The following is a 17,302-nucleotide window of genomic DNA, read 5'->3' as shown; positions in this document are numbered from 1 at the left end:
TCTGTATAGGAAAAATCTCAATTTGCCAACTAGTTGACTAATAACTTCTCCCCAGCAAAAATTAATTTTTCCAACTAGTTGACTAAAGACTTCTCCCCAACAACACTTTCTGACATTATTGTCAACTTTATTGTCAACTAGTTGACAATAAATGTTGCCACAGCAAAACTTTCCTTTTCAAACTAGTTGACTAATAACTTCTCCCCAGCAAAACTTAATTTTTCCAACTAGTTGACTAATAACTTCTCCCCAGCAAAACTTAATTTTGCCAACTAGCTGGAAAGAAACATTGCCCCAGAAAACAATTCATTTTCCAACTAGTTGACTAATAATAGTGATAATAGTGATGCAAATATGGCCATTTTAGCTAGATTTTGATAATGTGAATTAGTTAAATTGAGATAGCAGAATAGTGAATCCCACAGAAAGAGACTGAGAAATAGAAACCTCCATGCATAAAGAACAATAAATTTAATGAAGGAACCCACCTGCTCCCCTTTGAAAGACGATCTTTGGACATTGAAAAGTTAATGGATTAGGTGTTATCTATTAAGTTGTTTCAATATTGCCACGTAAATAAAGACACCTATGAAGTTAATAGACAAAAACGGCAGTGAAGTTTATATGTAAACATTGATGTTCCAGAACATTTTTCACAGGATCTCGCTTTTTTTAAATTTGGTACCGAGAGAGTGAAACCACACTGCACTATTCATCATATACTTGTACAAATGCCGCCGAAACGATCTTGCACGAGTCAAAAAAAAGGACCTGATCAGTGTGCAGCTTGTGGTTGTAATTTAGATGAAGAATCAGGTGTAATGAATTGTGATTGTTGCAATCAATGGCCTTGTATTGATTGTCTTGAAATGACTGAGCTAGAGTAGGCTCTCTTAACAAAGATGACAAGGCGTATTGGATGCAAGTGGCATTGTCCTATGTGTAAAGGTGACAAACAAGCAAGACTAAATGCATCAGATATCCTGAATGCTATTACCAAATCCCTTGAACTGCTTCAACCGGCCCTAGTGGTCATTCAGGATCTTGATGTGAAAATTAAAGATGCTGTCAAAATGTCTTTTGGTGAGTTTAAGCGTGAAGTGATCGAAGATATGGATCATAGATTTCAAGCCATTGAGACACGGATAGATACCCTCGAGCAAACGTCTGGCGCCACCGTCGACCAGGACTTGCTGAATAGTCTTGTAGCCTTGCAGGTACTGGCTTTAAAAAGCGATCTTGATAGCCACTTAGAGAACAAAATGAAGCAGTTAATAGTCGAAGATAGAGACAGACAGAGACGTAAACTGAGCCTTGTGTTTGAAGTGCCGGCAAAACCAGACAATAGACAGTTTATCTAGCAGTATTTGTCCCAAGAGTATAGCCTTTCATATATATCTGTCATAAATCCTTGTTACTTAGCTAACCCAAATAACCAAACTAGGTCAAACTCACCTATCATTTTTTCTGTTGTCAACCTTGAAACAAAGAAACAAATTCTCCAGAAGTTGTATGAAAAGAGAGGAACTGGCAGAATTCAGTTCAGAAACGACGTATCCAAAGCAGACCGGACTAAAAGAGCCAAGCTATATGAAGAGATCCAAGCTCGGCGAGCAAATGGAGACAGATATTGTGATTTGGGGTGGCAAAATCATATCAAAAAACTTGCTACCTCCAGCCCCTCCAACTCAGATGGAACTCTGGGCTGCCAAAACCTGTACATAGTTTCTCTTCTAGTGCATTATTAGATGTAAGTGATACTTTTGCTAGCGGGGAGTTGGACGATTGTTTTTACAGTGCTAGATCTGGACAAACCATTGATTCGCCAAGTTCTGAAAGATCATCAACTACCTCTGATAGTGGAAGCTGTGGGAAGGTTAGTGCCCTTAGTGTTATTTTCAGCAATGTTGACTGTCTTAACTTCAAAGTTTCAAGAAATTAAGTGTGTTATTACATCAGGCACTTCAGATATTTATGCCTTTTGTGAAGTGAAACCAAAACGGACTACTATCCCTCTGACGGAACAACAGATATAGATACCAGGATACAAAATAATCAGCAACCTATCAAAGCAGGAAGGAAGGGGAATTGTCCTATACATCCGAGAAACTTTCCAGGTAAGAAATATTAATATTAAATCTGATTATGAGCCTTACCTAGAACAAGTGTGGATATCAATAAACCTACCTGGTGAGCCAATACAGATTGGTACGATTTACAGAAGTCCGACTTCCCCTAATTTAGAGAGGTCCCTTTTTAAAGTAGTAAAATCAATTGAAAGAAAAGTAGCGCTGACAGGAAACATTCTCATAGTCGGGGATTTTAACCTACCTTCCGTCCAATGGATAGATGGCTGTGGCTATTCTGGACAGAAATCAGTTGTACCATTTCTTGAGTGTCTAGCTAACTATTCACTTTACCAAGCTGTAAATTTTCCGACTAGGCACTAGGATGGCCGCCCCGCGTCATTGCTGGACCTCGTAATAGTAAACGACCATGAAGCACTCTTAAATGTGGCCCCACTACCGCCCTTCGGTGCAAGTGATCATGCTGCCATACAATGCTCCCTTAGACAGTATCCCGAAAAATCCGTTTTTACCAAACATGTGTATAGAATTTGCCGTCGGATGAAACAAGAGTTAGCAGGGCAGGATTGGTCCTTTATCACTGAGAATAATGTTAATAGATCGTGAAATATGATGAAGAAAATACTGCTAGAGGTCTCAGAGAAAAATACTGCAGTAAGATGGGCTCGTAAACCCAAATCGCAACCATTTATGACCAAAGAATTAAAGAGAGCAAGAAATAAAAAGAAAAGGTATTGGAGACTATATAAACAGAATATACACAATAAGAACTACTATACAAAATATACCAAGACACGAAATCAAGTCAGAAATCTATCCAGAAAGTTATTTGAACAGCATGAGGAGGCTGTAGCAGCAGCAAGCAAGGTTAAATCCAAAACACTTTTGGAATTATGCCTCAGCCCGTAAACCTGGTAGACACTCTGTTACACAACTTAAAGAGAATGACCATATAATAGATGACCCAATAGAAATTGCCAATGCTGTAAATAGGCAGTTTTCATCTGTATTTACTCCACCTGATAATGTCCCTCTTCCAGACCCCCCACCTATACCATCATAACTCCTATGCCTCCAATTACAGTCAATAGGGTAGATGTAGAGGCAGGCCTAAAAAAGTTGAATCCAAATAACTCGGTGGGACCTGATAATGTACACCCAAGGCTTCCTGAAGAATTGCAGGTTGAACTATAAGGCCTGCTTAGTTACCTTTTATAGAAATCCCTTGATGAACAGTGTATCTTGCAGAAATGGTGCACGACCCAGATAACTTCCATGCAGAAGGGTAAGGGCAGCAAAGAAGACGCAAACCATTACCGGCCAATCAGTGTCACCTCTGCAGTCGGGAAGCTACTAGAAGCGATTGGTAACACTGCAATCCTGAAACACTTGACAACCAATAAACTATTCTCATCATGTCAGCATGGCTTTAGGTCTGGTCGGTTGGTTGAAACAAACTTGATTGATTCTTATAATTATATCACCGATCTTCTAGACCAGGGGTTCCCAGTCGACATCATACTACTCGATTTGACAAAGGCGTTTGACAAAGTCTGCCATAAAAGACTTCGAATCAAGCTCCAAGCTATTGGGGTGAGTGGTGGTGTGGTTGAGTGGGTGATGCAGTTCTTAACAGATAGGAAACAGATGGTTAAAGTATTTGGCGAGGAAGGAAGGACGTTTTTCTCCGAGGTGGCTGCTGTTGGAAGTGGTGTCCCCCAGGGCACAGTTTTGGGTCCAACTTTATTTAATATATATATAAACGATGTGCCAAAAATCCTAAACAACAAAGTAAGCCTCTACACTGATGACTTGAAACTTATCGGTTGTGCAGACACAGCAGAGAATATCAAGTCAATCCAACTGGACCTTGATACATTCACTCACTGGACTAATATTTGGAGGCTTGAATTCAACGCATCAAAATGCAAGACTCTCCACCTTGGGAAGAAAAACCCACACACTCAGTACCATATGGATTGTAGGGATGGGTCCCAAAATGCCATTTCCAGCAGCCACGTGGAGAGAGATCTTGGTGTCATGGTAGACGACAAATTGAAATTTCATATTCATGCACAAGCGACTATTGCGAAGGCTAATCAGACTCTTGGCTTAATCAAAAGAATGTTCACTAGCAGATCTCCAACTGTTATGACCAAGCTATACAAGAGTCTAGTTCAACTGAGGCTAGAGTTTGGAATGTGTATTGCATGCCCAATCAATAAGACAGACCAAACAGCTCTAGAATCAGTCCAGAGGAGGGCAACAAAATGTATTAGAGACCTCTATGATGTCCCTTATCCATCCCGTCTCTGTAAGCTTAGAATACCATCTCTAACATATTGTTGCAAACGAGGTAATGTGATAACAGCATACAAGCTTCTAAATGCTGAGGATACCGTTCCTGGCCTTTTCCAACCGGACAATTCAAATAGAACTTGTGGTCATTCTCAAAAGCTTTTCCGGAAACAAGCCAACACCAGACTAAGGAACAAGTTCTTCTCAAATAGAGTTGTCAGCTTGTGGAACTCCCTTATTGAAAAAACAGTAACCTCTACCAGCGTGGATGCATTCAAGTCATCAGTGGATATGGAGTGGCTCAAGAAACTGTAGTGCACCATTTGGGACGCCACAGATGATGATTAACTATCATCACTGAAGCTGGCGGACACAGGATTCGTCCTATTGCTAGCAAGTGCGATTTAAGTTAATAATTTAAGGTAATAGTTAGAATTTATTCTGAATAGCATAAAATATCTTAATAATATAGGGTTTTTTCAAATTTAATTATCACTATTGTTATGGGATACCACCATTATGGTTAATTTGATATCCAGAGTATATATATACAAATCTTTGAATTAGCCAACTGACCAACCAGTATCTTAAGCCTAGGAGTCCAGCTGGACATAGGGAAACATATTAAGAAAACAATTCCTACTCCATAATATGCAAAATAATCCTAGTTGACACATTTTGCAGGGGGAGAGCCTTTATCTTCATTTCTTTCCATGTTTTTCTAAGAAATTCATGGATTTTCTAGAACTTATATATTCATGGTATATATACCCCCACCCCCCTAATGTGCAAATATATACCTAGAATTGTATCCTCAATCTAAATATAACATTCATTTGCATCACAAATGACATTTACTCCAATATTAGACATGTGGTGGATGTCCCCATTGTTACTATTGTGTTACAACTTCTGTCTCTCCCTGTCTCCCTCTTAATGGGAGATATATTTTGAGTTTTATATTGGGCTTTGAAGCCAGGGATTTCTTGTTTTAATTCCCAGGATAATTAGTCTTATACCTGGTCCCAAAAGTAAGATTGAATTTGTCAAAGCCTGGAGGGTTCTTTCCTCCAGTCTGTTTAAAGAAAACAGATGCATATTTGAAGTATTGTTCATTTCTATCTTGCATTTAATGGACATGAATTGTTTATGTTCCTTCATTTATCTGTCTGTTTCTTTTCTGGAGGAATATTTTTGTCTCATTTTTAGAATTTTAAAATAATTTTTCCAACTAGTTGACTAATAACTTCTCCCCTGCAAAACTTAATTTTTCCAACTAATTGACTAATAACTTCTCTGCAGCAACACTTAAATTTTCCAACTAGTTGACAATAAATGTTGCCCCAGGAAAACTTTCCTTATTGAACTAGTTGACTATTAACTTCTCCCCCAACAAAACTTAATTTTGCCAACTAGCTTGAAAGAAACATTGCCCCAGAAAAAAATTCATTTTCCAACTAGTTGACTAGTCACTTCTCCCCAGGAACACTTTCTTTATCCAACTAGCTAGAAACAAACTTACCCCATAAACACTTTTGTTAGCCATCTATTTGGCAAGTAACTTTTCCTCAGAATAATTTCTTAGCTACTGACATGACATAAAGAGAAAACAAAAAACTTACTATTCTTGGTCCAACAAAAATTGGCTGGATGTGGTTTTGACAAATGCACTACAGCTAAGGTAAATCAAACAAACTGAATTCAGGAGTAAATAGTCTTGAAGCCACAGACCCAAATCTTCTCCTTCTATATAGTATATATATATATATATATATATATATATATATATATATATATATATATATATATATATATATATATATATATATATATATATATATATATATTCAGTTTGTTTGATTTACCTTAGCTGAGGTGCATTTGTTAAAAGCACATACTGCCAATTTTTGTTGAACCGGGAATAGTATGTTTTTTGTTTTCTTTTTATGTCATATTGTTAGCTAAGAAATTATTCTGAGGAAAAGTTACTTGCCAACTAGATGGCTAACAAAAGTGTTTAATAGGGTAAGTTTGTTTCTAGCTAGTTGGATAAAGGAAATATTTCTGGGGAAAAGTTGCTAGTCAACTAGTTGAAAAATAAATTGTATTATGGGGCAATGTTTGTTTTCAGCTAGTTGGAAAAATTAAGAGTTGTTGGGGAGAAGTTTTAAGTCAACTAGTTGGGAAAATTAAGTTTTGCTGGGGAAAAGTTACTAGTCAACTAGTTGAAAAAATTAATTACAAATTCTAAAAATGAGACAAAAATGTTCCTCCAGAAAAGAAACAAAGACTGATAAATGAAGGAACATACACAATTTATGTCCAATAAATGTGAGATAGAAATGAACAAAACTTCAAATATGCATCTGTTTTCTTTAAACAGACAGGAGGAATAACCCTCCAAGCTTTGACAAATTCATATGACGTACTTTCTCTTTGCCTACTAAGCTTTACACATGGTAATGTTAAGGAAAATTGTCTTTCCTGGGAAGGAGGGGATTTTCCACAGGAGAAATTCTCTATCGAGAAATCGATACAAAATGAATCTGGCTGGTACCCCTGTACAAACCAGAAAACACTCGAGAAGTTTGCTGAATGTGAGATCTAAGAAAACCAGTTTCAAAGTCACAAAGACACATGACGGGTGACAGAGGGCATTGGACTTGTAGAATTTGGGTTATATATTTGCAAATTAGGGTAGGTGGGTAGGGCCAGAGTTAGTTTAGGTTACTTTAAACCAGTTTAGGTTAGTTCAGGTTAAGTATGTAATTTCCCCTATAAAAATGACAACTTTTAATCTTGAAAAAAATGACAAATTCCTCGGGATCCCAAAGCCCAGGAAAGAATTAATTAAAGCGCCCCCTATCAACACAAATATAAGCAAAAAACAGCAAATCAACATGAAAATTTTGATAAAAGCAGGCAACCCTCAATCTGTGCCCCCTTCCAGGCACAGAGTCCTTTGGCAGCCTGCTCCCCCCCTTTAATTGGATCGAGAGTGTTCTGTATCAAGACTCAGTGGTATTATCATGTTGTTCAATAATGATATGCAAAAAGATCTGTATTGTGAATTGATGTTGAGTGTGGGATGCTGAAGAATTGGGATGGTGTTCCGATGGAAAAATTTTAATGGTTTTCCTGTGCTTATATCCCTCATGCTTATCAATATAGTTACAATTTACTGATTCTCAGCCTGTGCTTCATGCTTTTTATGAAGTAGATAGTAAAAAAAATATCCATGATATTTCAGTCACTATCCTTGAGAAAGTTTCTTAATTTGTATTGTTTATCTTATGACAAAAAGCCAGCATAGTATATTTCATTACTTGCAAAGTGATTCAAAAGTTTGGCATAGCCAAAAATTACTTTTTTTAAATGCAACGTTTTATTTTGTAATTTTCCTTTGGTAATGATATCAGGATCATTAATATTGAATGTAAAATCGTTTTTAGTGGTATGTAACCTAGATGGGGACGTGTCTAGCCCCCCCCCCACCACAAAAAAAAAGATGAAGAAAACTTGAATATCTGTGGATTATTTCCCATCTTCCCTGGAAAATATTCTACCCTTTATGCCTGATCGTAGGGGTTTAGGAGTCGCAAAGAATATTGAGATTTTAATGTTTCCCTCATACTTTATATCATATATAGTTTTATACTTTATATCATTTTTCTTTATATTCATATAAAGAAAATAAATTTTCTTTATAAATTTTTCTATATAAATGTAAATTTTTCTTTATATTATATTCATTTTATACTTTATATATTATATTTTATATTCATACTTTATGTCCTTATATCTTTATATAGTTTTCCATATACTTTATATCATTTGCTACTCTTGTGCTTTTATGTTATATCTAAATGAACACGACAAGCCGCATCAGTATATCTATTTATCTGTGCCTCAAAATGGTATATTCTTTTTACAGCTATTTATTAAAAAAAAAATTGGTTTTAATCAGAATAATTTGAAATAAAAGATATATTAAAAAAATGATTTTTAGCCTACATGCTTGAAATTAGTTTTAAAAATTGATTATTTTGCCCAATATATAACTCAAAATATATCTCCCATTAAGAGGGAGACAGGGAGAGAGATGGAAATTGTAAGACAACAGTAACAATAGTGATAATTAAATTTGAAAAAAAACTTATATTATTAACATATTTTATGCTATTCAGAATAAATTCTAACTATTATTAGTTAACTAGTTGGAAAATAAATTGTTTTCTGGGGCAATGTTTGTTTCAGCTAGTTGGCAAAATTAATTTTGCTGGGGAGAAGTTATTAGCAAATTTTCTAACTAGATGACTAAAATGTTTTTAATAATGAGGAGATTGGATAGTACCATTCTATATAAGCTTATAAACTAATTTTTTCCAATAGTCAAAGAGTGGATATCCTAAAAAAAGGCATTGGGTGGTATGTTTACTTTATTCATAAGTCAGTAATGTGAACAACAAAAAATTTACCATTTAAGGCATGGCAATAATATTGGGGAAGAGCATAAAATAAGGAATCTGGTGGTAGTAGGCTACCCCACTACTTTTTATTTTAATAGGAAACTCTTCTGAGGAATACTTCCTCCAACCTAAATTTCCAGTGTTATCAAGTTGATTTACTTTATTGACATTATTTGAGTTCTGCATTAAGGCTATTATCTAAGACTATTTCAAATAAACTGGACTAGCCTAGGAAAGAGTAGACTATCATAGTTTAAAAAAAACAAATAGTACTAACTTGACTGATGTTTTATAGCCAATATTATGATTATGTTAAGCACTATATTTCGACACAAACAGCTGACATGAGTTTAATTATAAATTTAATTCAGCCATTCAATTGAAAGATTTTTCAGTTACTTCTTCCTAAAATGCGTGGGAAACACCTGTTATGACAGCTTGGGCACGTTAACACCTGTTTCCTGTTTGGTCAAAGGAAAGATAGAATAACAGGTTTATACAGATTTCTTGTATGAAACGCTTGTTTCTCCCAGGGCAGTACGAATCGGAGAATCACAAATCAACCACTAATAATTGACACCATCAGATCCCGTATATGAAGGTATCTCGGGCATGTTTTAAGAATATAAAACCATCGAATTCTGAAGTCTACACTTGAGTGGCAGCCAGTTGGAAGCGGGAAGTGAGGAAGACCTCAATACACATTGAGGTGAACCTACAACAGTGACTTATGCCGCCTGAATGCCTCTCTCCAACTAGATTGGGAAGATGTCTACGCAGCGGCTCATCTCAGACCCAATTGGCAAACATTCACTGATGCCCCTGGTGGCGCAGGAGGATCTAAGGGTTGAGAAAAAATCTAAGCTTGTTTGTGTTTCATCCTCACTTTTATGAAGTACTTTGATGGACTTCTTGATAATGCAAACAGCAAGACCTATGCGAAAACATGGCACCAAATGGGAAGGTAAATCTCCCATAGAATAAGACTCTCACAAGATAATGTTATGTGTATGTTTTGAGTGTCACGGAGGCACTGAGATTGCTCGATGTTCTACAAAGTTCCAACATTTTCCTTCTTTTTTCTTTTTTCTCTCTGATTATTTGGACACTCCAATGCGCAATCGTCATGCAATTTTAAGTCCTGTGACAGCTGAGATTGAATCCAAAGGATCCTTAGGAGTGAAAGCTGTACCACCGGAATCTTTATAGCCAAAAATTTGATTTAGGAGAAATACAGTCCCCCATCTTGAGCAATAAGGAAAGTCACTTCCTTATTTACATTTTTGCTTGAGTAAAACCCTGAACGGCGATGTCAAACGTCTACGGCGAAAAGCAATAGAACGTCAATGATTAGAAGGACGTTGGATGTTCACCTCAGAATCAAGTTGGATTGAATTTAGACAATAAACTGAAAAAAAAATAAGATAGAAGTTTTACAGTATGAAAATGGCTATTTTCAAATAAAACGGGATAATTTGAAGGTAGTTTTCAGCATGGGAAGTATTAGGTACAAGGGAAAAAAAGATTAGCCCTTGACTTGTAGGGAGGGTGATTGGGTGATTAGCCAATAGGCTAATTTTAAATTTAACCTGATATACAAAATGACTTAAGTTTCTGATCAAAAAAAAAAGTAGGTCATTGCATAATTAGCCTAATACTAGATTCAGTATCTATAAGTATCAACTTTGCAATCAATTAAATTCGCAATCAATAAATATCCTTATTAGTTTTAGGGCTTTTGTTTCTGAGCTAACATAGACTAAACTGGATTCTATCACTTGTAGGAATATTACTCCTGACCTTCAGCTGAATTATTAAGGTAAGAATTTAGACTAGGCTGATTTGAATTCTAGATGATGGCATTTTTACTATCTTGGAAAGTAGTTGAGCCTACTAATAAAACTTTAGGTTTAGATCTCGTGCCCAACATTGGGATCAAATCAGGGGGGACGCCCCCTCCTCCTTGAACTTTCAAGAATACTTTTGGAGAATATTTCTATGAATAATGCCGTTTTTGGTATTGTCCTTAAGAAGAACAATTTCACCCCCCCTATTTATCTCACAGTTTTGCCAATTTCTTTAGCTGTTATCTTCGGGCAATTTCAGTTGTTGGTTGCAATTTAAAAAAACTGACGCTACTTTAGAAGCTCATGCTTCATTCCTGTTTTTATTGAAAAACGCCAACGGCCTCATAAACGTTCACCGTGGAGTAAAAACAAAAATATAAGTCCTTGAATGTCCAACGTTGTCAGTTCAACAGTTTCACTGAAGGGTGATCAGAAACATAGCTAATGATATGTCTCTTTTTATATATTCCCCTCTTTGTCCTTCCTCATCTTCTTATTATTGCCAAATTGATATTTGCAACCATAATATTAAGCTCTATACACTCAATGAAGGACAAAAAAAAAAACAGTGCAAAAAAGAGTACACATCAGTATCAACTGCACAGAAGTGTTTTGACCTATTGTACAAGGAGGGAGAATGTAACTTTCCTGTATGGAGTTTTAGGCAATGATACTTCCTTTTGAAATCCCCATAAACTTATTCTCGTAATAAACTTTAGCCATTAAGTTCAGCTTAAATCCTATCATTCTTGAATCAGCTTGAATTGACAACTTTTTTTTACTTTTTCTGTCTTTTTTTACCAAAAGTACATTTCGATATTTGGTTAGAATGGGCTGACTTCGTTCTTTACTAGGTTGCAGCGCTCGCTAAAATCATGATCGATTGACTCGACTTGTTTTCCCATATCTTTTCAGAAGGTATCAATTTATGAAAATAAAGGGGGGGGGGCAAGATACATTTTCCCATATAGAGGCGAAAACTGAATTGTTTCTTTGATTTTTTCCCCCAAATAAAATACCAAAAAGATGTTTTGAAATAAAGATATAAAACAAAAGGTAAAAATAAGAATTAATGAGGAAGGGGGATTAATTGGCCAAAAACAAGAAACACATTTTTTGGTTACTCTGCTCCCAATTGCTTGCTATTCAGTTACTTACGATTACAGTGTGAAATTTATAGTATCCAAGACGCCGTGTTTTGAATCTGCAGCCACCTTGTCTCTGAATCGACGCGAAAAGTTTAATTATTTTATAATTTTTTTTAGCCTGTTTTTTAAAAGAATACTTCATTTTAGTATTCGATAGCTAGCAAAAGGAAAAAAAACACAGGAAAAAAAAAGAGTATTCTCATTTATCAGAGCTGGATTGCTTGCTATCCAGTTTCTTACGGTTACTGTGTAAAATTTATAGTATCCAAGACGCCGTGTTTTGAATCTGCAGCCACCTTGTCTCTGAATTGACGAAAAAAGTTTAATCATTTTATAAAATTTGTTTAGCCTGTTTTTTAAAAGAATAATTCATTTTAATATTCGATAGCTAGCAAAATGAAAAAAAACACAGGCAAAAAAAATAGTGTATTCTCATTTATGAGAGCTGGATAAAAAATAAAATTTTGCCTCTTTCCCCAAAACAGTATTCTAAGTCCTTTTACTCTCCCCCCCTCTACCACCTAAAATCTTACTGAAAGCTTTAAATTCATTCCCAGGGGTGATAAAAAAAAATTACGAATAAAATTTGTTTTTACTAATAATTACATTTCCTATTGCTTAATCTTAAGTGATTTTATCTAATTTGCTTTTTAATTCTTCAAGTTCGTCTCAATCTTTTTCATGTAAATTTCTAGTTTTGAATAATCAGCTTTTAATTAATTAATTTCAAAAAATTAAAAATAACAAATTTCAGTAAAACCTACTCATTGTTAAATTGAGAAATACTCTCATGGCGTTCTAAGCATTACATAACGTCAAGCAATTGTTTTCAGAGCAGACGCTTAGTGATTCACTGAGTGTTACGGAAATAAGGCTCTTAAACAAGAAGAAAACAATTTACACATTCGAATAGCTCTGTCATTCGATATATTATTGAACGGGTACCCTATTATTCAAGCATATAATTAAAAGAATTTATTCCGTCAAAATTTTAGTTCAAAACAGAATATAACCGACATTTCATCACCGGGAAAAACTATGACAAATTTTTACTCATTACAGCTATGCTCGATTATCGAGCTACACCTGTAGAGAGAAACATCTCTGCATCTACATTTCCATAGAGAGAAAAAAATTGGCACTGGACTTTATGATACACTATAATAGCTTTAATTTGCTGCGGGGAACAATAGACTACGAAACTCGATTTTACTATGTTTTGTGTCTTTTCAAATATCACTGACCCGCACCTACCTTTAAAGAAAAGAAATATATTTATGACCGTATCAATATTAATAAAAGACAATGCTTAATAGGACGCTATTGTGTGGCACAAAAATAGGTCGTTGGGGTGTAAATTCAATACAGTTAAATAGTCCATAGTTGTACTTTTTCAGCAACCACACACCAATTGGCATGGTCATAATATGATGATACGATGTCAAGATTGGGCACGTGTCTTTCAATTAGTCTGTCTAATTCACCCTCACTGAATACATGGTAGTAGCGGTGTAAGGTTGGAGCTCCGCCATTATCAGAGGGAAGGCTGTCTTGAGATGTACTTAGTGAAAGTGACGAATCGCGGAATTCTGGGGTGAGTTTTGGATTGGTATTTCTCTGTGGCTTATTGCTACTTGGTGTGGGTCTTGGTTTTAGATATTCAGAGCTTGAAAAAGAGCTGCCTGTGCTTGTTTCACCGAAAGAAGAAGTAGAGGGGTAGCTTGAAGAATTCTGTTTTTCAACTTCCTCGTCCATTTCATCTTTTATTTCTTTCATGAATTCTAGTAGAATTTGTCTTTCTCTATCTTTTTCCCAAAATTCACCAATCCGCCTCTGCAAGGTTAATCTTGGTCGCGTATTATCGAGGCTATGGACTTTTCTATCTTTCAACAGGTCCAACTTATCTTTTTCTACTAGTTCCGTAGCTGCTATTGAATGTCTAGCATGACCGTGTGAGAAGGGGAGACCAAGTGAAGATGCTACTTTAGGAGGTGTCTGCTTACGCATAACGACGGAACTTTCGGATCCTAAGCAAGATTTTATCTCAGTTTCCTCTGAAACAGATGAGAGAGCTCCCCTGTAAGAGAAGCTCTCCTCAAGGGTAATAATCCGCTCTGGCTCTATTCTTTTTTCCATTTCTTTAACTGCAGCTTCTAGAGGCTCTAGTACACTTTTAGTTGCCTCTGGCGTTGTTGAAAATCCTGTCTGTTCTGCTGCTTTTATTTCCGTCCCAGTTGCATCTGACACAGATACATCATCCTCTTCCTTCCCATTAGGCACATTAATACCTGAGGCGAGTATGGTTGAGCGTCGATTTTTGGCAAATCTAGTAGCAGTATCATCACATTCACTATCGGAGCTTTCCAGATCTTTGTTCATAGCTGCTTCACTAAACACTTTACGGAGCTTCCATATTTTTTCACTGTCGAAAATGGCACTCGCACTATCAGGGGTTGAAGAGGCATCTGAATCGCTGTCTATATCATCTGTTTCTGGGTTAAAAATTTCATATGAAAGCATACGAGGAATAAAACGCTTTTTAAAACCATCCTGGCGTTTTGTCACGACAACCACTGGATCTCTTTCCATGGTCAGCGATATTTTAGTTTGTGTGCGTCTTTTCCAAAGTGGCACTTGTGTTGTATTTTCAAAGGGCTCATTAGGCGTAGAAGCTTCATTCATGGCATCATCTTTCACATTTTCTTGTATATCCTTATCCTTTCTGCCTTGTTGAGATTTTTCAACAGCCACATCGTTGTCAGCGACTGGCAGTGAAATCGCACTTGAGATTAATTCTTTAGAAGAAATACTACCGGAACTTATTTCACAAACTGAACTTTGTGCTATTGACTCTTCTGTTGAACTGGTATCTGTAATACTAACAATAACACTTGGGATAACTATTTCAGGCACTTTATCATTTTTTTCAGGGAAAATAAACTTTGAATTAGACACAGGCGTGGAAAATACTGAATTAGGAGAAAACGACCTAGAATTAGCTAAAGCCCTTCTTTGAGCTAATGTTAGAGCAGGAGACTTTGGAGGCGACTTATTATCATGGATACTATTATCGGAGTTGCTTGACGAACTGCTATTCCTAGTTTTAGGAGATAGGTTTTTGTTTTCTGCTGCTTCTTGCTTTGAGGCTAGAAGAGCTTCTTTCGGAATAAATATCACAGATACACAAGAATCTTCTGAATCAACACTTGTATCACTTTGTAAACTGCTGTCTTTTGAACTATCTGAACCTTCTTCTCGTGTCAATTTCCTCTCCAGAAAAATTCTAGACGGTGATTTATGCATCACGTCTTCCGTGTTACTTTCACTAATAGTCCGAGTTAGGTAGTCTTTAGATCTCCACGATGGGCTCAAAGACCCCGACATTTCCATACTTTGAATTCTGGTAACTTTAGGATGGGTCCGAACTTCTAAAGGCACTTCACTTGTTGACGGACTAGCGGAACGACAACGATCTTCAGTTCTAAATTGTTGAATCATTTTCACAAGACTTGATTTCAAGCTTGATTCAGAGAGGTCACTTGATGACATTCGTATTGACTGACTCATAGAAGAAGTCATGCGGCTAAAGCTATCTCTCAAGCGCTTGAGTGAGCTTTGAGCTGTCGAATAAGCAGTACAGGGTTCAGTTTTGTCTGCTCTTCGATATGAAGGTCCAAGTATATCTTCCCGTAAGGATGTTTGCTTTTTTACTGGTATTTTATTTTGTTGATCTACTTTGAAAATCAGATTTTCGTTTAAACTTGTCTGTTTCAGCTTAATTAGCCTAGGTATAGGCTTTTCTACAGAAATTTCTTTTACTGAGCTCAATTTAGTTTTATATTGATTTTCATCATCATTGAAACCTTTCTGCTTTTGTAGCTGTGGTCGACGTCTGTTGCCACTTTCCACAACTTTATCTATCTCTTCAGTAGTTTTCATATTTGTCACGATCGACGTTGAAATTGTGGTTGTTAAACTAGGCTCACTTGACTGAGAGCGAACTATCCGTACTGAGGTATCTTCGTTTTCACTCTGGTCATCGTTATTTGACAGATCTACAAGGAAAAATAGAAAATCACTACTTTTCGAGGAATTTTGTTTTTAGAAAAAACATAGAAATAAACTTAGAAATTAGAAAAAAACACCTAGCATCATCGTAAACAAAACACAGTTGTATACAAAGAATTGAAATGACTAATAAAAGAGGTAAGTTGATTTCATCTATGAGAAGAAACATAACATTACTCAGTAATGTTATAAAGTTATAAAGCAACCGTACAAGAAAATCGAAATATATTTTCTTGATTATTATCGCTTCTAATCAGTAGTTGTACCAAACCTATCCTGCTCAAGTCATCCTCAGGGCTATACTGTGGTGTTTATCCTTCCCATAGTATAGTGCAGACGTTTTTATATCATCTATTTTCCCTTATTATTTTAGTTTTATATTTTTTTTTAAAGATTTTTCCAATCGGAAATGTTCAGAAGTCCTCCAAAAAAAAATGTCCCCCCAGATCCCAAATAAAATTCCATAGTGAAAGATACCCATCATGGCTGGTCAAGCACATTATCTGAAAGTTCTAATGATGGCTCTGATTCGGAGAATAGGACAATGATAACTGTAGGTCCTAATGCAACCATAAATGATGATAATGGGTTTCAAGAGGTCCTCTCTAGAAGCTCTAAAAAAAGGAAAAAAATCTCCCCAATTAAAAGCATTTCCCCCCTCCCTGCCCCAGATCCTCCCTCCAAAAACTTAGGAATTTACCTTAAAATTACTCCCATTACCCCCTTTGAAATAAAAATGATCACTGCAATAAGAGTTGCAATTTTTAAATTGCTAAAATCAATCTTCTCTCTTAACATTAACCGTGATGGATCTCTGCTTATAGCTGTAGAAGATCAGAAATCAGCAGATACAATAATTAACCTTAAATCCCTTCTGAATATCCCAATTATTGCATCTAATTGGAACCCAAAACAATCACCAAAAAAAATTGTAGTTTACAATGTTCCCCCAGAGATATCTACTCAGGAGTTAAAAGAAGGCCTCTCAGATAGGGCTGGAAACACAATCCCAGTTGAGGATGTTACCCAACTTGGAAAACCTAACTCTACTGGCCTAAAAACTAGTAGATCCTTCTTGTTCACACTAAAGGATAAAATTGATATCCCAGAAAAATTATTCCTATTTGGGCAAATCAAACCACACAAGGAATACAAACCTAAGCCTGTTCAGTGTCAGAAGTGTTTCAAACTGGGACACACGACAAACAAATGCAATGAAATTCTCCAAGAGTGTAGTAATTGTAAATCTTTCCATCCTAAAGAGCTGACAACTTGCAAAAACACCCAGCCTACATGCATCAATTGCAAAGGTCCACATGAATCTACAAATAAATCACTATGCCCTGCATACAAGAAAAGAGCTCTAACACTCCAAATATCAACAG

The 17,302-nt window shown here is 36.1% G+C and overlaps 2 protein-coding genes across 2 annotated transcripts in view; both read right to left on the bottom strand.

Annotated features, from left to right (window-relative positions):
* The window catches only part of LOC148945419 (protein diaphanous-like), a 298,677-nt gene extending 289,451 nt beyond the window's left edge, over positions 1-9,226 (bottom strand). Inside the window, exon 1 of the mRNA XM_089099035.1 lies at positions 9,132-9,226. The gene's annotated coding sequence lies outside the window, so the exon portion shown is untranslated. The remainder of the gene's footprint in view (positions 1-9,131) is intronic.
* A 3,601-nt stretch (positions 9,227-12,827) lies between these two features.
* The window catches only part of fid (class I SAM-dependent methyltransferase fire dancer), a 118,235-nt gene continuing 113,760 nt past the window's right edge, over positions 12,828-17,302 (bottom strand). The window contains exon 8 of the mRNA XM_089099241.1: positions 12,828-15,904. Coding sequence (XP_088955367.1) covers positions 13,218-15,904 — 2,687 coding nt within the window. The 3' untranslated portion in view covers positions 12,828-13,217. The remainder of the gene's footprint in view (positions 15,905-17,302) is intronic.

This window comes from Artemia sp. Qi Xiang Cuo, chromosome 13, assembly GCF_049724085.1.
Source record: "Artemia sp. Qi Xiang Cuo chromosome 13, ASM4972408v1, whole genome shotgun sequence".
Lineage (NCBI taxonomy): Eukaryota > Metazoa > Arthropoda > Branchiopoda > Anostraca > Artemiidae > Artemia > Artemia sp. Qi Xiang Cuo.
This window is presented reverse-complemented; position numbering and strand designations above follow the sequence as displayed.